Below are 22,159 nucleotides of genomic sequence, written 5' to 3'. Positions count from 1 at the left end.
GTTTAAGCTTTGGCCGGAAGTGCTTTAAAAGTCAAAGAAAAGTTTGCTCACATTCATGAAAAGTTCTGACTATTCTTACATGTCAAAATCCACTGTGTGTGACTGTGTTTAACTTCAATTAGTCAAAAGTTTTAAGACGACGCAGTAGGATAGTTGCCATACTTTCTGAGTAACTTCTGCCACTTAATTTAAAGCTGCAGATTAACTTTTTATTTACATTCAGCTCACAGTTATTCCTGTGTGAACACGTGATTGATGATGAAAGTATTTTTAAAATGTTTAAGTGGTTCCCACGAGAATATTTTATTGATTGATGGCATTCCAAAAACTCTTGGCCGTTCTAAAGAGACAAAAATACAAGATAGAAGATGTTCCAGGTAGAGAATTTGATTAAGTAGATTTTTTATCTTTGCATATTATCCACAAAAATCATGAAGTGCTGACTGAACAGTTTGGAGTACCTCTAACTAACCAGTTGGCCATGAATGTAGGCAATCCATAGGCTACAGAAAATATCATTATTTTGCATGAGAGAGGTTAGTTTCTGAGTGGATATTTTCTGTATATACGGTATATAATATTACCATGGCCACACATAACATAAGTTTATGAGCTTTCTGATTTTAGTTTGTTTCGACATCAACATACTAGATGCAAGATAAACTCTGTGTAATTTTGAGCATTGCTTTGTGTGGCCACTGGCCAGGCTATGTGCATGTGTTGACAGAGCTTTACAACAAGCACACTTTTACATACTTTATATACGCCTCCATTACCATCAAACCATCATCAGATCATGAATAGATGGCTGAATTACTTTGCAAGGTCTTTCAATTTTTTGCCTTGCCATTTACAATTCCTCTTTACAGGAATCAGGTGGAATTAACAGCAAATTATGCTGAAAGATTAGTTGTTGTGAAGCAACTTGGTTCACAATCATCTTATGTGGATGCTTGTGAAGTGAAGAAAGGAGAAACCCTTGAACTGAAGCAAGGCCAGGTTATTCATCTTGTTGCAAAAGAGTATCCCCATGAGCTGCTGATTGAAGACTGCCAACGTTAGTTTTTTTTGCATTAGATCTCTGATTTTTCACAACATTGTGTATTTTGTCATAGCACATGACTAGGGAACTGTATTCCGAAAGCTAGTGCAATTTGCTATTACCACAGCAAACTCGCAGCATCAGGCTAAAACAGGTCGTTAATATCTACATTGTGAAGTAAGCAACAATCATGCTGCTAAAAGCGAAACTCAATCTGTTGCATCTCTGATTTTGCAACCAGTAAAATGTGGAGTTGTTGACACATCCTTGCCTTGTTACATTTAAGAAACTATATACAACCCGAACAAAAACATATAACAACATAAATATTGTACAGAAGAAGAACTGGCAGAAAACAAGAATGTTAAGAAACGAACAATTGGAGACTACTTTGGTGAGAAGGAAACTCAGTCAAAGAAATTGAAAGTTAATGCAAATGAAAGTGATGGTATGCTCAATGTACTTATGTAGCACAGTATATCTTTGTGTGGCTGTTGCCTTTGTTGATGTATAAAAATATTCGCATTAAAAAAACTTGACCTGTGGAAAAAATCTTAATGTTTTTTATTAAAAAAATACCTTATTAATTAAAACTTTGATCAATTTTTTTTTGTAGATTTGTTTAAATACATACACTGGTGTGCAAGTGATTAACTTGTTAATGTTATGTTACGCACATGTTATTTGTTAAATTTTTTAATCTATATTGTTACAGACAAAACATATTGAAAGTTATAGATACTACATTAATTTTGAAACCAAACCTTATTTAAAAACAGAAAACCACTTTATTTTTGTGATTTCAGAAAGTGTATTGAGTGTCTCCGATGAAAACATAACCAGATACTTGAATATTGTTTAGGTCCAGATGATTCAGCAAGCATTTTGAATAAGTTACAGAAATTACAAAGCCAGCCAACCTCATGTATGTTTTGTGTGTTTGTACAATTGGTGTTAATATGTGAAAGTTTTACTGTTTTAGACAAAAATATGCTATTTCAATTCTCAAAGTTCTTTTTTGCACATTTGTATAAAAGGCCAGTCTCTCATTTCAAAGTTTGTTTTTTAATTCTCATCATCAGTTATTGGCTCTTAGCAGGAACATCGTCAATCGCAGTCGCACCTCCTCCAACCACACCTGGGAAGCCTGGCTGGCATTGGGCAGATAAGGGATTGTTAATTTATGAGTCTGAAGATCTTCAACCTTCCAAGAGAATTGTTGCATTTGACATGGACAGTACTCTAATCACCACCAAGTCAGGTGAACGGAAATTCGTATCATAGAATGTCTCAGTAATTTTAAAATTGCAGTTTTGAGAGGCACAATTTTTACTTTTTTTAAAATTTTATTTGTAAAGAAACATATTTCCATATCAACAATGTGCTGTGCCGTGTTCAATTTTGGCAAATTTTTCAGCTCATGGGACTGATTGTATCTACTAATGCACTGCCATTTGGTGACATGACATTGTTTCTCAATTTCAATGGTTAACATCAAAGGGACGACAAAGCGGAAAGGTTGTAGCTCCGCAAAGGTAGACAAAATGGCAGCTCTGCCTATTCAAAGTGGCCCAGTGCTGTAGCAGTTTGTCTTAAGGATAGACACTTGTTCAAAATACATTGGTTTGTAATAAAAATTACAATTGATTGACACCATAACATAAATTATGAATGATGACGTTTATCTTGAAGGAAAGACCTTCGCGATTAATTGTGACGACTGGAAAATATTATACAAGGAAATCCCTGGAAAACTGAAGAAGTTAAATCAGGAAGGTATGTGACCTTTGGGAGATGACGCTGGCTGCTTACAGGCAAGGGCAATAGCACACTTGTTCCTATCACCCACTAAGTGCGGCGATGTTAAGTGGTTGTTAAGTTAGCCAATGATACAAAAGAACGACATGAAATGAATGCAGCTGATTTACATGCAAGTCAACCGGTTAAATGGCAACTTTGCATTGCAACAACTTTTGAAAAGAAGACGATTCGGAAGCGTGACTTGCTACTTGATAATCGCATGACTGACAGTTGTTTTTTCTCTTTGGTGAATGTCATGTTCCAATGAAAACCTTCGTGTTGGATCGTGGTACATAGAGGCTTTTTAAGTGGATTTCTGTTAAATTACGCATATGTGTATTTTTGGATTAAGCAATCAATAATACAACAAACCATGTAACATGTACAATAACCATAGGAAAAATTCTGTCAACAAAAAGCTCTAAATGCTATAATATGTATTTTGAGGAAAACGCAGATATACAGTATAACGATGCCCACTTGCTCAGGTTACAAGCTGGTCATCATTACCAACCAACTTGGCGTTGGGAAGGGGAAAGTCAAAGAAGATGATTTTAAGCGGAAAGTTGAAAATGTTACCAAAGCTTTAGGGGCACCCTTTCAAGTGAGTTTTTAACAAATTGTTCTTTTCAAGTTTTAAACATCCCTGAACGTAATTAGAAAGAATGCAGTTAGAGAATTAATTACATTACATAAATGCAACGTAACAGAAAATGCACTTAACAATTGACCAATCTTTAGGTTGTGGCAATCACTGCGCGAGGCAAGTTTCGAAAGCCAAACATTGGATCCTACAAGTGGCTCAATGAACGTGGCAACCGGGGAGTGGTGATTGACAGTTTCCTCTACGTGGGAGATGCCGCTGGCCGGCCGAAAAACTGGTCGCCTGGGAAGAAAAAAGACTTCAGCTGCGGCGACAGGTGAAATTGTGCGTGGTGATAACTTGGAAGACATTCCACATTGAAGAGATGAATTGAGACCACAATAGATTAATTTATTGAGATAATACAAAAATATTTGCTGTCAAGTATGACGTGATAATGTTTTGTGTCACGTCATACTTAAAATCGGTAGAAAATATACGATTCTGGCTCCTTGGTTTATAACTGGCCGACTTCGAACAAGCCAAAATCCCTCCGACTCCACAGCCCTGGTTCTAACCGCATGTGATGCAATGTGCCCCGCAAGGTTATTGGATAAATAAGATCTGCTGCTACAGATCTGTTTGGTGCTTTTGTTGTTTTGTTCCTTCTTATTCTTCTGACCACTGACCATGTTCTGCAACTGTTTGTAAGTGGGTTGCGAACCTGCATTAAGTTGAACGGAATCTGTATTTTAATGCTAAATTAAACTCTTTGTCCAGGCTATTTGCTATCAACCTCAAAGTGGACTACCACACGCCCGAAGAATATTTTTTGAACCAGAAACCAGCAAAGTTTGACCTTCCTGAGTTCAACCCGGTAAGGGCTTGTCTGCTATCGGGAGCTGGTTTATAATAATTATTCAAATAGAATTTCTTGTTTTGGATTGGTTTAATGCATCTAATGACAGTTGAGCCCATTTAACAAAAATCATGGCCTTTAGATACATGAATACATTTAATACAATCATTTTTATAATATGTTCTCACAAATTCAGAGTTCCCTTGTAGATGGGTCACTAACAGACGGAGCCGATATTTTCAGCAAAGATCAAGAGGTGGTTGTTCTCGTGGGGTACCCAGCTTGTGAGTGATAGAGCTAATTAATTAACCTTTGAACCGTTCTGCGCTTTGTGTGGCTGCATAGGTCGACTCGATAGCTGCTCAGCTTTGTCGGTCGCGGCGGACTGATTGTAATGTCAGTTTTTGAATATGCAGCGAGCTATGGTTGCCTGCAGCTTGTCATAGCCAAGCATCATTATGACGTAATAGTGACGCTTTGTCGCTATATAACTTATGTGTTTTCTTGCATTTCCTTTGTGGTTTCGACGAGCTGAAAGCGAATTTTTTATTTGTGTAAAAATATTGCTGGCATTTAAGATTCACTGCTTTCTGTTGTAATCCATGCCAACGTGTCAATGAAACCTTCAATGTTTTCTAGCCGGAAAATCAACGTTTGCCAAAAGTCATCTCGAAGAGAAAGGTTACGTCATAGTGAACAGGGTGAGTCTACGCTAGCACAGAACTTTTCATCCTTTTTCAAATAATTAATAACACTCAAAATACGGTTACGTTTTAAAACAACAGCACATTTGACAATCGAGTTGAGAAATACATTGGGCAGTACTTCGTTACGATGGTTTGCAGATTCTGCTGTGAGAAATACTGTACATCCCCCAAACAGAGTCTTATTTCTGATTCTTAATGATCGATTATAATGTATTGTATAACCTGCATCATAACTTCACGGTATATGTGGTGATGATGGTGTACCACGCAAGGTATAATTTGGTGAAGACCTTCGTTACCATGAGTTTCTTGTGATGAAACAAATCTTGATTATGACGTTGTTCCAATCACTTCTTCTTTGTCGTATGAGCTGTTCTTCCGGACTATATGTTTGGGCATGATGTCATCAGCCACTCGACAGTCTCGTCATCCAGGGCCTTCAGTCCAAGCGCTCCATGTGGTGGTTGATGGATTGGGCAGTCATGGACGACATGATCTACTGCCTGGTCTGTGGCGCCACACTCGCATCCCGGTGAGGGAGCCAGGCCCCATCTGCACATGTCTGAACGAAAGTGACCGACGCCGGTTCGTAGGCGGTTAAGCTGGACCTACGCAAGTCTTGCGAGGGACATTTCCGGAGGGCGGGGATTCCAATCACTATGGTGAGATGACTGGATGGCTTGTACAGGAGCGCGGGCATTCCTTCACCCACACCCCCACTTTATCTCAATGACCTTCTGTTCCCAGGATACGATGAAGACGTGGCAGCGATGTGTGGCCGCGTGCGAGAAAGCTCTGGCCGCCGGGAAAAGCGTTGCCATTGACAACACCAACCCTGACGTAGAGTCGAGGCAAAGGTGAGCTGATGTTCTTCGTTGTAAAAATAGACCAAGTTTGGGAGAGAAAAAATCTACAATACCACAAACAGGTATTACACAAAAATCTATACTTTTTTGACATGTTGCAATTGATTATTTTCTTAATGTGTTTTGCTGAAAACGTTTGAATTTCAATCGGTTACACTTTTTGTCATGGCTAAACATCCCATTAATTTGTTGTTTTTTAATTATCTGTTTGTTGTATAATGTATTTTAAAAATGTTACAAGAACTTATTCTAAATCTAGAAGCTTTGCATGTAGACTTAATTTCTCTCCTCACAAGCACATAAAGGTCCCGGGTGAAATCTACCATGAGTGCAACTAGCCAGTCAACTAGAGGGTGGTCTACGAGTCTGGAAACCTGTAAAACTCGCACGTTGAAAATCAAAACTTGAGGATGATGTCCCTCCTAGATAGGAAGCTGTAAACCCCATTGTGGCACAACAATTGCACAACGATGAACAATTATTTTGCTTACGTCAGCGTTTCCTTCTCGCATTTGCCTCGTTTTTATTGGCTATACAAACAGGCTAAATACTTACGTCAGTTACTTAGTAATTAACCCAGTGATTATCACTTTTGTTTGTAGATACGTGAACTGCGCGAAGAAGCATAGTTGTCCTTGTAGATGCTTTGTGATGTCAGTAACCATCGACCATGCTATGCACAACAACAGGTAATTCGCCTTGTTTTCAGCAATGCAATTTTATATACCTTTGCACTGATTCTACACCATCGTTTATACATCAAATGTGGTTATTCACTAAAAACCTTACAGGCTGTTTCACCCTTATTGGGATCATCAGAAGGTTTTTATTCAAATAGGTCTCTAGATTATTTTACTTAAAAACTCTATTTGAATAAGAACCTTCTGATGATCCCAATAAGGTGGAAACAGCCACCGAATGGAGTGGAAGGTCTGCGCCTCTTGGATGATGAAACAAAAGACTGGCTGCTCTCTAGTAGCTTTCCAGCTTAGTCCGGAAACATCGTGAATCTGGGGTGATAAAAGGATAGACCCTAGGCCTAAGCCCTAGAGGCTCACACGACGACGAGCCTATTAAGGTTTTTAGTGAGTAGCATAGCCACCTAAAGATACGGCCTGATTTGTCACATTTTGCAGAAATTTTTAGGTTTTTCTAACTTTGGGCAAACGTTATGTTTCTCGGCAGCCGATTTGTAGCAAGAATTGACAGCGATAGACACCGTGTTTCGCCCATGAGGCTGGGCTCGTCAGTATCGCACCACTAATTCCTGCCACAATGATATACGCTTTCTTTATGCTTTCTTATGATTACGCTTTCTTTATGCTTTCTTATGATTACGCTTTCTTTATTCTTTTCCCCAGATGACACAATAAGTTTTAACATCCTCACATGTTGAAAAACAAAGAAAATTTGATTTTGAAGATTTTAGTCAGACTGTTAATTTTCAATAACAGTCTGATTTAGTGTTTTTTAACTTACTTTTTCTCATTTGCTACTGCTTCCCAGAGGCAACAAAAAAGTTTTATGTCATTAGGAAACCGCAAAAACTAAAAACATCTCAAAAAATGTCAGTCAAGCACTAGCAGTAGCTGTAATCAAAATCTGCAAAATGTGACAAATCAGGCCGCATCTCCAGGTGGCCATGTGAGTAGTAACTGCATTTGGTGTAATCCGCTCTGTTTGGCTTTTGCATGGCATTGAGAACTTTTCTGTATAGTGTTGTTTATTGTTCATTGTTTATATAAAAAGTTGAACCCCATACGTGAATCAGAGCATTAAGGTCCCCATGATACTAAGCCGTCGGCACTAATGAGAGTAAGGTGGCCAGTTCCTTTCAGCCGCCGGGAGTCGAACCAGGATCGCATGAAGTGGTTGCTTTGAATCTTCGTCCTCGGACTGATGAAGCCTCTGATAGGTTATTTCTGGCAGTTCGCATCATGGTAGAAGCAGTGAACCACTGACGCAGGCGATCCGCTGCGTCATCTCACCTCGTAATACGCATAGAAACCTTAAACTGCTCTTTGTAGCCTGTCACAGAAACCGGTTTGCTTTATCTTTGATGATTTTGCGCATTTTATCATCGTCAATTTGTTTGAATTCGATCTGTTCACACAAATTAGCTGAAACAAGTCTTGCCCCAAGTCTAACCAGTGAGAAGTGGTTCAATTTCTGTGTGCTTTTTTTCTCTCATAATTTCCGACTTTTTGTGGATAGCTCTACCTCTATTTGAGTAAGAACTTTCTGACCACCCCGAAAAGGGTGGAACAAGCTGTGGAGGTTAGTGGATAGCAGTGATTCAATTTACCTGCATGAATTAGATTAACAAACTACTTTTGTTCTGGCAGATTCCGGGAGCTTACTGGCTCCGAGCATGACGTAGTTCCAAGGATGATCTTGTATTCGCACCGCAAGAAATTCGTCGAGCCGAAACTCTCTGAAGGTTTCAGTGAAATAGTGAAAATTAATTTTGTTCCAAATTTTAAAGACGAGACGTTGAAACGAATGTATTTCATGTATAACGACTGAGTATAACCCACTAACCATGCAAGGTGATTTGCAACCTTTCCAAAACACGACGTTTGGGCTTCAAAGCCACCTGTGCCATTATGATGTCATTTCTAGCCTATGTTACAATTACTAAAAAACTATATCCATTGGGTGCACTGCATTGTCTAGAAGGGATGTCAGACCACTTGGCATGCGACAACTCAGCAAGTACATTTCAGCTACTGCCAAGTCAGCAAATGAGATTTACTTGTTCAGTTCGCACTTGCTTGGTCATCGCTTGCAAAACTGAGTTTGCTGACTTCACTCATTTGATTGCTGATGTGTGCGCGGTTTCACGATTTTAAATTATCATATTTCTTTGTTTTTGTATTTATACTTTAATTAAAATTAAAACAAATCATTTGGTTCATCGCTGCATTTCGTCTTCATGCCTGCGTTGTTTGAGTTACAATCAGTCACTAGTTGTTTCTTCGACATAACTTGATGTTTGGGTGTTTGGCCGATGATGAAGGACATGGCTCCCAATGGCGCAGCAAGACCAATTATTTGGCTGTTTACTATTTTCACCAAACATTTGCCTACTAGTAGAGCCTAGTTAAAAAGCCCTGGGTGTTGTTCAACCGAGTCAGCTCCACTTTTTTTTTGCTTTTAAATACAAGTGGACTATAAACTTAAAGTTTACCAATAAAGGTCTGAGCAACACATGCGCTATAACTTGTCGACGCTGACAAAAGCAGAGAAATGATTGACTCGTCCCAGGTAGTCAAACTTACTTGGTAGGTTATAAGGTGAACTTTTTGGTTTTTGTAGCGTCGCATAAGAACTGATATGTATTCTCGGACTGAGAAAGCTTTTTTGAGAGCTTAATCCTTGGAGTTTCGCATACTTGTGGAGGCTTTGATCCACCGACGCAGGCTCGGTCACCGAGATTGACAGAATGAAATTTCCATAATTGTTTGAAGTGTTGTTGACAGGGATTTGTCCCATGGACTACGTGCCGCTAAATGAAGAGCAGTCTTGAAATGCGTTGCTCAAGCGCACACTTTGAGAGCCGAACCGACGCCGCTTGATGTTGAGACCGGCGCTTAACCACTGAGCTAGCGGAGAAACTAAAATTTAATTTCACGAATTTGAATTAACTGGTAACCGTAATATAGGCCCTCTATAAATTAGCTTGACAGCACTAGATTTTGAAGCTTGTCAGCAACAGAAAATTTTACCGTCATCACAGTCTCTATTCACGGCGAAGCAGGCTGAAACGCTTAAAAATGGTGTCCCACAGGCCACAAGGATCAGTCTTATAGCTCCACTTCTTCTCAACATCTAGTAGCGTCTAAGGGGCACGTGTCCTTGCAATCATTTTGATGTTACAGTATTTTTTTATTATATTTTGAATAAAAAAATATTTTGTAAGGTTGGTTTGAAATTTTTCTGAATTATAAAGTAGCCTATGGGCGTCACCAATCACTCAATCAATCAATGTTTTATTTGTCAGTAACAGGAACATAGGTACATGTTTGAAATATGCAATATACACAGTACAAAAGTTACACAAGTTCCCATACCGACAGGGAGACAACGAGACGACCATACGGTCTACTAGTCAATTGCCACCCTACGGAAATTACGATTTTGCCATTTAAAATAAGTTTACAAGAGAAAAATAATAATTGAAACGTTCCCGCGCTTCAACAACAGCATAGGCTACGCATAAAAAAAAACATATTGATGATAACGTAGGCCAAAACACAAAATTCCATGAAGCAAGCAGAGAATAATAAAGTTTCCGAAGCAACTGACAAGTTGGTTTCCATAACATATCACTTACGATGCACTGTAGCTTTGTAAAATTAACATTTTGATCTCTTTTTTGAAACAATGAAATGATAAGTTTTTTAGCCTACTTGGAACCTCTGACCAGAGCATTGGTCCCAATACCTGCATGGACTTCTTGCCAAATTCTGTGTTTGATCTGTTTATAAAATAATTGTTGCCTGTTTGATATCTTGTGTTATGCTGATGAATAGATGAAGCATTTGTAAATAAATCACAATACGTAGACGGATACTCATTCATATGAACTTTGTACATATGTTTTTTTATTTCAATGTTATGTATGTCTTTTAGTTTCAAGATGTTCATTTTGAAAAATAAAAAATTAGTGTGAGCATAGTAATTTTGTTTCGTAATTATTCTTATAACCTTTTTTTGTAATTTTATTAATGGATCCAGTGCACTGTCACAGGCCTTTCCCCAGCTTGAAATACAATATTGCAAATGACAGTAAATCAAAGCGTGATACACATCTTTTAAAGTGTCTGTGTTGACATAATTTCTGAGTTTAAGCAACGCCCATGAACCTTTTGCTACTTTTCCGCAAATTTTATCTATGTGATATTTCCATGTTAATTTGTTATCTATGTAAACGCCAAGGTATTTTATTTGATCTTTTTGTTGAATGCTTGTGTTACCAATGTTAATGTTAAAATTTTTTATGTGTTTTTTATTTGTTATTAGCATGTATTCAGTTTTTGAGAAATTTAATGATAATCTATTAAGCTTCAACCAGTTGTAAACTTTTTGCATTTCGGCATTCACATTGTTCTGCAAATTTATTTCACATTTGTCGCTCATCGTAAGATTGGTGTCGTCAGCAAATAGTTTAACATTCATGTTTGTTGAATTTGGTAAGTCATTTATATACAGTAAGAAAAGAAGGGGTCCCAATGTCGATCCTTGGGGCACACCGCAGGTAACCTGTCTTGAGTTTGAAGAGATTCCATTGACGACCGTGTGCTGTAGACGATTGCTGATATAGCTTTTTAACAATTGTAATGGAAGGCCCCGAAAACCGTATGTTTGCAGTTTCTGTATGAGAATAGTGTGATCAACTGTGTCGAAGGCTTTAGCTAAATCAAGAAATACAGAGCAAGTTGTATTTTTATTATCTAGGTTAGTTAAGATGTTATCACAAACGTTTGACACAGCTAACGAAGTGGAATATTGTGGTCTAAATCCATACTGATGTGGTGTGATCAGGTCTTTTTTTGTTAGATAATTGTACATTTGTTCATACAGGCATTTTTCGAATATTTTGGTGAAGGGGGACAATAGTGATATGGGCCTATAGTTGGAACAATTTTTCCTGGAGCCACTTTTGAAGATTGGGGTAACTTGAGCGACCTTTAGTACATCAGGATATACACCTTTATCGATACACTCATTGAATAAGTTGGTGAGGAAAGGGGCGATTATTGGTGAGGATAGTTTGACAAATCTTATAGGTATTCCATCATGTCCTGTACTTTTAGAGACAGAAAGATTATTAAGATGTTTTAATACTTCTTGATTGACGGGTTTTAGGAAAAAGGAGAATGGGACACTTTGCAATTTCAATAATGAGCCAGGAGACGGTAGAGGGATTTTAGATGCCATGGAAGGACCAATTTCTGTGAAATAATCATTAAAACAGTTACTTATTTGTGCAGGGTCAGATATTTTTTCATTGTCAGTGCTAATTATTTCTTCTGGTATGTGAGCTGTGTGCTTATGTTTGTACTTGATGATGTCATTTATGGTTTTCCATATTTTTCCAGTGTTGTGCTTGCTTTGCGTAATAAGAAAACTGTAATGCATTTTTTTTTGCTTGCTCTTTGGTATGAGTAAGTACATTTCTGTACTTTTTGTATGTTGCTTGTGCAGAAGTGTTTGTTGGGTCTTTTATTTTTAAGTGATATAGTCTGTTTTTAGTTTTGATGGAGTTCAAAATTCCTTTTGTTAGCCATGGTTTGGTCTTGAGTTTTCTTTCTCTTCGAGACAACAATCGTAAAGGTGCATGCTTGTTTAAAGTGTCATTAAAAGTGTCGATGAAATGATTAAATTTGCTATGAACTGAATCATTCCTTTCTGTGTATTGGTTGGTCAAGCTATTTTCCAGGTCACAAACGAATTCATCCGCAACAAAGTTTTTCATGTTCCTTACTTTTTGTGTATATTTTTCTTGTTTTGGCTTTACAGAGTTTATCACAACTACAATAGGAAAGTGGTCAGAAACATCGTGAATAAGAACATGGCATTGAATTTTATTTGATTGGTCGTTGCTCAATTTTGCTCAAATTGCGCAATTCAGGCACTTGCAATTTTTTTGTTTTGAAATAGCACCGACAGTACAAAAATACGAAGTTGGTGTTTTTAGGACATTGTTACTAACAAACGCCTTTATGTGATTTTCCAACTTTGACCGCTTGTCATAAAAATGAGAATGAGTACCGTAACTTATTCTTACAATTTTGGCTGTGGCTATATTTACACTAAAAGTGTAGTGATAGCGTTGCCAGATAAGGATTTCTGCCCTAATTTGAGAAAAGTTTAAACTAGCCATTGAAAACAAAAACTTGTATTCTGGATTTTTTTTTTAGTCCTGGGCAAAGATCAAAACCATAACGTTATTCCTAACTCTAACCCTTATCTTAACCCTTTCTAACTTTAACCCTAAATCTGGCAACACCTGACTGTTTTACACAATGATATTTTTAATTCGCTCCGCTTTACCTTTTTGCTTAGCATTGAGCACTTTTTGTAGTATTGATAGTTTTCATTGTTTTATGGCAAGTTTAGGTGTATTGATAGGAAAGTTCAAAACTATTTATTTATGGTAAATAGTTTTTATATCCACAAGATTTGAATATGGAACTTTTCAATGACCTAAAGCGTCTGAACAAGCGACAGGTTGGTGAAAAACTTGATTACACAATGATAATAACTTACAAGTGTAAAATTTTCTATTCAGCACGAATCATGTTCCAGTTCCGATAAAGTAATTTTTAAAGTAATTTATTATAAAATAATAATGGTAAAGTAATAAAGATATTTAAGGCTAAAACTTCAATTGATTGCAGCAATGTTGACATGTTTTAGTGAGGAATACCTTTTTGTTATGGGTGCAACCTAGTTCGTACCCTGAACAGTTCGTACCCTGAAAAGATCGAAAGAAAAAATTGAAAAAAGCCGAAGTCGCTGATTGCTGTTTCATAGCACAAAGCCGAACTCGCTGATCGGAGCTTCCGCAAACAAACTCGAGGGTTAGGGTTAGCGGAAACTGCGGAAAAATGAAACAGCGGAAAAATATTTGCGGAAACTACGATCAGCGAGGGTTAGAGCATAGATTACTCTATGGTTAGGATAAAGGTTACCGGGAACTGCAGTTAACGGAAACTGCAAAACTACGAAAAAATGTTTGCGGAAACTGCGATCAGCGTGGGTTAGGGTTAGAGCATAGATTACTCTAAGGTTAAGGTAAAGGTTAGCGGAAACCGCAGTTAGCGGAAATTGCGAAACAATGTTTGCGAAAACTGCGATCAGCGAGGATTAGGGTTAGAGCATAGATTACTCTATGGTTAGAGACTTAGAGTTAGGGTAAGGGTTAGCGGAAACTACGGAAAAATGTTTGCGGAAACTGCGATCAGCGAAGGTTAGGTTTAGAGCATAGATTAGTCTAGGGTTAGCGGAAACTGCGGAAAAATGTTTGCGGAAACTGCGATGAGCGAGGGTTAGCGTTAGGATAGGGTTAGGGTTAGCGGAAACTGCGATCAGCGACTTCGGCTTTGTGCTATCTTTCCCTCGATCTTTTCAGCGGAAAAATTTTAAAATGTTTGCGGAAACTGCGATCAGCGACTTCCGCTTTTTTTAATGCTTTCTCTCGATCTTTTCAGGGTACGAACTGAGGGTACGAACTGTTCAGGGTACGAACAAGGTTGCATCCTTTTGTTATCGCAGTGGCTATTCTGGATGCAACCTAATTCGTACCCTGAAAAAATCAAGAAAAAAAAAAGCCAAAATAGCACACGGATCGGAGTTTCTGCTTAACCCTAGCCAAGGGCGCGGGAAGTAGGGGTGCTCAAGGGGCTGCAGCCCCCCCTAGAACAAACTCAGCCCCCCCTGGAATTTTCAATAATTGCTTCAGCCCCCCCTAGAAAATTCTGACAATTTAAGGTAGGCCTACATAACATATCTTCAGAAATTTTTTCGAACAATAATTGCTACGATGAATCGAGTTTCTGTTACGTGTGGTCGCGCTCATCATTTGCAATAAAGAGTCGTCAATCATAGGGATCTATACCTCGCAGTAGCGGTACTAGCCACCAGAGATGTACGTATACGCCGCAAATTCTACGCCGTAGACTTGCGGCGTAGACTTTTTGTTTGCGCTAACGCTTATGGCCACATTTGTTTGGATAGTTTGCGCTTGAGGCTACGCCGTAAAGTTTTCGCGGTTTTAATATTTTTTGTATGCGGCGTTAATATTTTTTGTATACGGCGTTAATATTTTTTGTATGCGCGTAGGCGTATTTTGGAGGCATCACTGCTAGCCACCCTCCTTACTAACACGGCGGTCCATCGTTTATTGGACATCATTCTGCAATATTTACATTTCATGCGTAGCCTACTTCTGAACATTACAATAGGCCTAATACATGATATTGCTTTGTCATGTCTGACCGACATGACAGAAGATAGGGCAATGAGAAGAGACGCACATGCAAACATATTCGGCTTGGTAAAACAAGCACGCACGATGCGGCTTTATTTTGCGATTACCTGCAGCGGTGAAGTTTTTCAGCCTGCAGAAGCCGTCGCAAGACAGCTCCAAAACAAGATCTTTGCTTCTTCAGCTTTGGAATCAATCACCATTCTCCGCAAACGGATCAAAAATCACAGAAAAGATGAATTCGTTTCCAAGCTTATGGAAACAGCGAACGTCTTTGCGTCTGTTAATAACCTAAAGACGCCAAAGGATCCCCGAGTGATCAAAACTCCAGCAAGATTTCGAAACATAGAGGAATCGGATACTTTGTCGTCTGCGGGAGAAGGAGCTTGGAAACGGCAATACATCGAAGCCCTTGATTTGGTTCAAGCTGAGCTTGATCGAAGATTCGACCAGGCGGATCTGCTTACAGCAGCCAACAGAGAGAAGGCCCTTTTGAGCTGTGCAAACGGTGAGGAAAGATCTGATCAGCTTACCCGATGCCATCGCCTAAAAACGGAATTTACTTTGCTCAGCGATGTTGTAAGTGAAAAAACCCCCAAACTCCGTTCAAAAGGTTGCTGAGCTATTATCGCAACTAAACCCTCAAACACTAAATCTTTTCAAAGAAACGCGAAAATGCGTGCTCTGCCTTTGCCTCTCGGTTTCGGTTGCATCATCACAACGTTCTTTTTCTGCTCTAAGACGCCTGAAAACGTGGTTGAGAAGCTCAATGACGAAAAAAAGACTTAGGCTATGGTACTTATCTTGCGTTGATGCATGTCCACCAAAACATTTTTGACACTGTCGATGTCAAAGAACTCATGACACAGTTCTTAGAGAAAACACCTGAGCGAAAATCAATCTTCGGAAGCGTGTGAGAGCACATTTTCACAAACTGTCGTTTTTATATCACTGTCTAATTTGTTCGTTTTCATTCTTCATTTGTTACAATTTACAATGTGTGTATTTTGGAGGCGTTTGTTTTACACAGGAAATGATCGAATGCCCACTAGCAATTTAAAATGTCGTCCCACATAAGGGGGTCTGGGGGGCGAAGCCCCCCAGAAGCTGACAACACTACGGCAGCTTCAGCCCCCCCTAGAGAAAAATAGTTCCCGCGCCACTGACCCTAGCCCTAACCCTAACTTTAAAATTTTTGCGAAAACTCCGATTAGCGACTTCAGCTTTGTTGTGATCAGCGACTTCGGCTTTGTGCTATTTTTTCTTTCGATCTTTTCAGGGTACGAAGTGAGGGTACGAATTAGGTTGCACCCGGCTATTCTTACCATATATTGTAACTATAGCCTCTAAGGCAACATGCACACGTTTACTCAAGCATGACATATTCTTTTCTTTCACATTCTCTCTCAAATAAACAACAAGAACAATGATGCAACAGTGCATAATTATATAACCTCCAAGCTCAAGATTTTTTTTTTCAACTGAATCGGTGGCTCGTGTGCTGTTTCTTGGGTTTGGATTTCGAAGGGTATCTGTTCGACACCACCCAGAGTGCTTTTTTTTAAAAACTGAATTCAAATTTGAAGCGACTAAATCGCTACTACTTTTTTGTGTTAAATTTTTAATTTGAGTACAACTCAATTTTTTATGTTTTTCCAATTTTGTGTAATAAATTTGAGAAAAATGTGAATACTATAATATTAACAACGACCTTTTAGAGTACCGGTACATGTAAATTCAATAAGTAATTACCCCCTTTTTTTAATAATTAGTTAGAAGTATCTTGCATCCGCTAGTTCGGATTATGTAACAGGAGGCTGGCTTGACTGGTCCCAGGCTTTGGCGTATGTCAGCTTGACTGACTCCATTGTTTGTTGTTTACATTTAAATACTTTGCCAAATGCTTAATATTTTCGTACTTTTTATTGATGCAACTGTCAAAAAATTCCTAACGTTTGTCACTTTACTTTTATAATGTATGACCTAATTACCTTCATAATTTGCATAAAAATTGTCGTTATTACTGCTCGTAGACTAGTTTCGCAGACTAATTTGTTTCTTGGCAACCACATAACATTTTTAGTCATTTTCTAAAGTTAACTGCTGTAAATTTTACTGTACTATGCTGTTGATAAAGTTGTATTGAAGAGGGTTCAATACCCGAAATCGCGATATACAACAGAAGAATTTCAAAGGTTTCAAAGGAAGAATTTCAAAGGTCCTGGCGTAATAGCCACTACCAATCATTTTCTTTTTCTGTTTGAATTTACATGTACCGGTACGGTACTCTAAAAGGTCGTCGTTAATACTATAGTATTCACATTTTTCTCAAATTTATTGATGCTTTTGTATCTGCTTTACGCGGATCTCCGATTGACTATACGTTGATACGAGTTTTAAGTAATTGCCCCCTTTTTTTTAATAATTGTGTAATAAAGTTAAAGTTTTTTAATTTACTTGTATATATTTGAGAATTTCTCTAGACAAATTTTTGTTCATCATAAGGGGATGTGACCGCATTTGCTGATTAAACTTGCACGTGATCTGTTAACAAGTTAATTTGGTGGCTATAAAAAGTAACAATACTTGTTTAAAAAAGATAGTTTTATAAATGTACAATTTGAGAGTTTTAGTTTTGCAATTTGTTTTGTTTTATTGCTGCCGCCTTCATAATTTATGTTTATTTAATTTATGCATGCTCGACTTGATGTTTTGCAAAAAGATACAGAGCTAACTTATCCAGGACAAACAAATGCATATTGAGGTCAAACGTCATGCTTGAGTGAGCGTGTGCACACTGTGCATATAGTCTCTTTCAGAATTTATGGTTAATATAGCCTCAGCCTTTTGTTACTATTTGATTGTATAAATTTTGTTATTGGAAAATTATTGTAAACCTAGAAATATCTTGATATTTAACTTAATTAGTTGATAGCTTGCATTTCATTTTTATTGATAATGTAGGCTCCAAATAACTTAAGCACTGGTCACTCTTATTTAAAGACACGCGCATGATGGTCACCTTTATGCAGTAGTATATTGCTAGATCATGGCCGGTTGGCCACTCAGGTATCTGTTTCTTAACAGTTCGTCTTTGAAGTTGTAAGAAAACAGTGAGGTAATCTTTTTCTAAAGAATATTAATCTTAGAATCTTTTTAATGATTTATGTTCCAACACTTTATTTTATATTCCATTTAAATGATTTATGTTTGTTTGAAAGCTGTACTACCAAGTCCTCAACTTTGCCATGATCATAGCATCAGCATTGATGATCTGGAAAGGTCTGATGGTTGCCACAGGAAGTGAGAGCCCTATTGTTGTTGTACTCAGGTATTCCGATGACAGTGTTCATAACTGCATGTTGCTTATCTGAAAACCCTTGTATATATGGAAAGAAGTAGTATCCGTGTGTACTGTGTGTATAAACTGTATAAACATCCGCCCCGATAGCTCAATTGGTTAGCGCGTCACTTCTGGAACGAAGAAACTTCAAGATCAATAGCGGCGCTGGTTCGACTCTCGGGGTGTGCGCTTGAGCAAAGCACGTTGAAAGGACTGCTCTCCATTCAGCGGCATCTAATGGATGGAATAGTTCCCCGGCAACAAGACTTCAACAATCGGAAACTTCACTCTGTCAATCTCGGTGACCGGGCCTGCGTCAGTGATTCAAAGCCTCTACAAGTATGCGAAACTGCCAGGATTAAGCTCTACAAGAAGCTTTCTCAGTCCGAGGATAAAGATTTAATCAATCAATCAATATTTGTAATTCATATTTTAAAATATAAATTATTTTTAATTGCCAGTAAAAAATCTTTGTTTACAAATTGTTGCAAATACTTGTGTTAAATGGAATGGAGTATCGGTATTGTGGTACCTCTAAATCCCATTATCAGGCATTTGCCCGTTCCAATTAGACTAGTTTTACAGATAACGGTTTGGGTTACGATTAGGGGTTGCTTACTACAGAATAAATGGTTCTCCCACAAGTCAGCATATGCGAACTGAGTTAGCAAACGTTTCTGCAAGTGGCTGAAGTTGGCAAATGATGAAACTGGTTGGTTTTGAATCTTTATCCTCAGACTGACAAAGCCTTGATAAGTTATTCCTGGTAGTTTTGCATACTTGTAGAGGCTCTTGACGCAGGGCCGGTTACCGAGACAAAACAGTGTGAAGTTTTCCGATTGTTGAAGCGTTGTTACTGAGGAATTAATCCATCCATTAGGTGTCGCTGAATGGAGAGCAGTCCTTAGAATGTGTTCCTCAAGTGCACAACTGCACATACCGAGAGTCAAACCAGCTCCTTGAAGCTTCTTCGTTCAGGAAGCCTTGCACTAACCAACTGAGCTATTGGGGCAAACTGAGAAAGTGACAACTGAGCAAACTGAAAAATTGGCATGGCACAAGTGAGCAAGTTCAGTTTAGCAAGCAATGACTAAGCAAGTCCGACGTGACCACTTAAATCTCATTTGCTGACTTGACAGTTACTGAAATGTACTTGCTGAGTTGTTGCATGCCGAGTGGTCCAACAACCCAACACGTTATTGCTGTTATTAGGGACTGCAACACTGACAATGTGTAGTTAGAGGTACCCCAATAGTGCACATTTTGTGTTGTGGGGTGTGAAAAATACTGTCCGTAGTAGCATGCCAAAATACTTTACATGTTAAGTCAGATAAATTGATTGCAGCGATGAGAAGATCTTGTGGTAAATTAAAAAAGTACAGTGGAATTCCTAACTGAAAGGTAAAGGAAAATCTAGACAGTTAGGATTCTATTATATACAGCCTATCTGAATTTTAACTTTTGCATTTATGTAGTGGAAGTATGGAGCCGGCTTTCTACCGAGGTGATCTACTGTTTTTGACAAATTATCAAGAGCACCCAATTCGAGCTGGAGAGATAGTTGTGTTCAAAATAGAGGGAAGAGAGATACCAATTGTTCATCGGATAATTTCCCTTCATGAAACGTAACTTATATTATTGACTATATGTATATGATTGACTATTATTGATTGACTATTATTGACTATATGCATTATTCAACGTAATAATAAAGCTTTGGTAGAGAGTTTGCTTTGTTGAACCATTGACAAACAAAACAAACTAAGTTTAGCTGGTTTAACATGTTTCCATGTAACAAGTTTAACAGTAATTCCTGATGAGGATACACGTACGTGTCGGAAACGTTCGAGTTGATTTTTTAATCATGTTATGTCTCTTTGTAGTAAAACATGTTAAACCCGCTAATGTTACTTTGTTTTTGTATGTATATGATTGTGACTCGCTAAAAGATCGTTTTTCTGCTCAGTTTTTGCTTTTTCTTAAAAAATTTATAAGATGCCGCGTGCATGAAAATTCTTTGTTCAGCGTAACCTGGTGCATGCAAATAGCACAGGGAGTGTCACAGCATTCTAAACATCTAGCAATGATGTTTCTAAGTTGGCTGACTTTGTGTCAAATGTATATTAAAATTTCTTTCACTTATTATACCTGAGGTTTTCAGACTTTTTTAGCGATGTACCCTTTCGACAAGCCTATATGTTTGTGTGGCATACCCTTCAAACAAAGTTTAACACAAACTACACACGATAACAGTAGGTTCGATTACGACACAATCAGGATGGCCCACCACTCCATTCCTACAAATCAAACTACATGTTTATACACACAGTTGTGCAGAAACACTGCTTTAATAAGAAACGAAACACACCTTGCTATAATAATAACATGTCAACTTTTTTCGCAGCGAAAACGGGACAGCCAAGTTCCTCACTAAGGGAGATAATAATGAGGTGGATGACAGAAGTTTGTACAACCATGGACAATTTTGGGTGGAACCTCCTCATGTTATTGGACGCGCCCGTGGCTTTCTCCCTTACGTTGGCATGGTAACCATATTGATGAACGACTACCCGAAGCTGAAGGTAAGATGCTGCCCATAGTGAGAATGGTGATAACCTTTCTGTAAATACTGTAGTCATCAACATCAACTGATCATGTTAGCAGCCACATCAGTATATTAATTGTTGTAGGCTTATTGTTAAGCCAGCATTGTGACGCAATAATTATTTTTCCAGTACGCCGTGCTGGGTCTTCTTGGGATATTTGTTCTCATCCACCGGGAATGACGAAGGCGATTCAAGAAGTTGATTTGCTCACCAACCTTGCTTCTATCAGCTAAATGACGTTTGTGTGTGCCTGCTCCTTCGTCGAGCGTGGCAGAGCTTTATTTGGTTTCTGTGACATTGTGTGGGTGGAGAGCTAATTCCAGCTTCGATAAAAGTTTGGTGAAAAGTGTGATAAGAGTTTTGGGAAATGTGTAATATGTATGTATTGTACACTGTACAGGTTGTTTCAGCTGCCGATTTCAAATTGGTGCAATTTACCAGCACTGACGCATTTGCAAATGTGCTAACTTGCTAAGTCTGTCAATATCATTCCTGTTATATAGACTTGATCATACTGAGGAATGTGAGGATGCTGTGATAGCGAAATCGATCTATAATTAAAAAATGAGGATGGTACATTGTTTGTTGCATCAACAAGTCTGAATAATACGAGACAGTCTTCAAGTGGACAGTTTACTGGGTTGATTCACAAAAACAGAAAAGTTTTATTAGTCAACTGTTATATAGTAGTATCGTAAATCAGTAGGCTACAACTTTGTTCAAAATTTGTGAGTTAAAGTTTGACCACAGTATGATCTTTATTTTGTATGTCCTATTCGATAATGAATCTTATTCAAATAGAATCAAGATTCTATTTGAATAAGGCACTAATGATACTCTACACTAGTAGAGCGAATTGCATATGCCATAAATAGGGCTCTGCTGATTGTCCATGCTGTTTTAATAAAAAATACTGAACTCTGCTGGTGTATCATTATTATCTGAAATCATTATTTTGGATCTCCACTTGAAAACTTTATACTGTACTGTGATCACCCATAGAGGGAAGATATACAGTTTTGCACAGTGAATTATAGGCAAGTATGATCTAACTCAGGGGTGTGCAACCTTTTTTACGGGAGGGCCAGATATAAACAACTGGGTGAAACCGTGGGCCGCATGTTTATTTGACATATGATTTCTAGTAGTTGCAGGCACAAAAAAGTAGTTTTTTGTTATTCATATGGTATTATTAGGGGATCTCCTTGCAGAAATAATAAGTTAAGACGTATAAATTTCTGAAGAAAACTGCTATTTAAATCTATAGTCACACAGTCTTTAAACGAGTTCAGTGAGAAGTTTGCAGCTGGCTTCTTTTTCCCACGGATTTCTCCAAATTTACTTCAATGGAAGTGCTA

General features: G+C 38.1%; 2 protein-coding genes across 2 annotated transcripts; both read left to right on the top strand.

The window, feature by feature from the left end:
• The first annotated feature begins 231 nt into the window (after positions 1–231).
• On the top strand, positions 232–8,771 carry LOC145782202 (bifunctional polynucleotide phosphatase/kinase-like). Its single transcript, XM_082593973.1, has 14 exons — positions 232–377; positions 870–1,057; positions 1,380–1,490; positions 1,905–1,967; positions 2,139–2,303; positions 2,735–2,818; positions 3,331–3,446; positions 3,584–3,762; positions 4,206–4,302; positions 4,481–4,568; positions 4,924–4,985; positions 5,739–5,848; positions 6,460–6,546; positions 8,203–8,771. The coding sequence occupies exons 1-14, from the start codon at positions 256–258 to the stop codon at positions 8,381–8,383; spliced, it is 1,653 nt and encodes a 550-aa protein (XP_082450099.1). The 5' UTR covers positions 232–255; the 3' UTR covers positions 8,384–8,771.
• A 4,153-nt stretch (positions 8,772–12,924) lies between these two features.
• LOC145781876 (signal peptidase complex catalytic subunit SEC11C-like) lies at positions 12,925–21,718 on the top strand. The gene is made up of 5 exons (XM_082593557.1): positions 12,925–13,093; positions 18,074–18,183; positions 19,671–19,820; positions 20,600–20,777; positions 20,931–21,718. The coding sequence occupies exons 1-5, from the start codon at positions 13,052–13,054 to the stop codon at positions 20,979–20,981; spliced, it is 531 nt and encodes a 176-aa protein (XP_082449683.1). The 5' UTR covers positions 12,925–13,051; the 3' UTR covers positions 20,982–21,718.
• The last annotated feature ends 441 nt before the right edge of the window (positions 21,719–22,159 follow it).

The sequence above is a fragment of the Aplidium turbinatum genome, chromosome 13, assembly GCF_918807975.1.
Source record: "Aplidium turbinatum chromosome 13, kaAplTurb1.1, whole genome shotgun sequence".
In the NCBI taxonomy this organism is placed as follows: domain Eukaryota; kingdom Metazoa; phylum Chordata; class Ascidiacea; order Aplousobranchia; family Polyclinidae; genus Aplidium; species Aplidium turbinatum.
The sequence above is the reverse complement of the archived record's forward strand: the minus strand, read 5'-3'. Positions and strand labels throughout refer to the sequence as shown.

Excerpts from the sequence above, each read along its gene's own strand:
- LOC145781876 (XM_082593557.1), top strand. The coding sequence starts at position 13,052 with ATGGAACTTTTCAATGACCTAAAGCGTCTGAACAAGCGACAG. Across the intron at positions 13,094-18,073 it reads AGCGTCTGAACAAGCGACAG|CTGTACTACCAAGTCCTCAA; the intron begins GTTGGTGAAAAA and ends TTTGTTTGAAAG. Across the intron at positions 20,778-20,930 it reads ACGACTACCCGAAGCTGAAG|TACGCCGTGCTGGGTCTTCT; the intron begins GTAAGATGCTGC and ends TTATTTTTCCAG.
- LOC145782202 (XM_082593973.1), top strand. The coding sequence starts at position 256 with ATGATGAAAGTATTTTTAAAATGTTTAAGTGGTTCCCACGAGAATATT. Across the intron at positions 378-869 it reads CAAGATAGAAGATGTTCCAG|GAATCAGGTGGAATTAACAG; the intron begins GTAGAGAATTTG and ends TCCTCTTTACAG. Across the intron at positions 2,304-2,734 it reads TCTAATCACCACCAAGTCAG|GAAAGACCTTCGCGATTAAT; the intron begins GTGAACGGAAAT and ends TTTATCTTGAAG.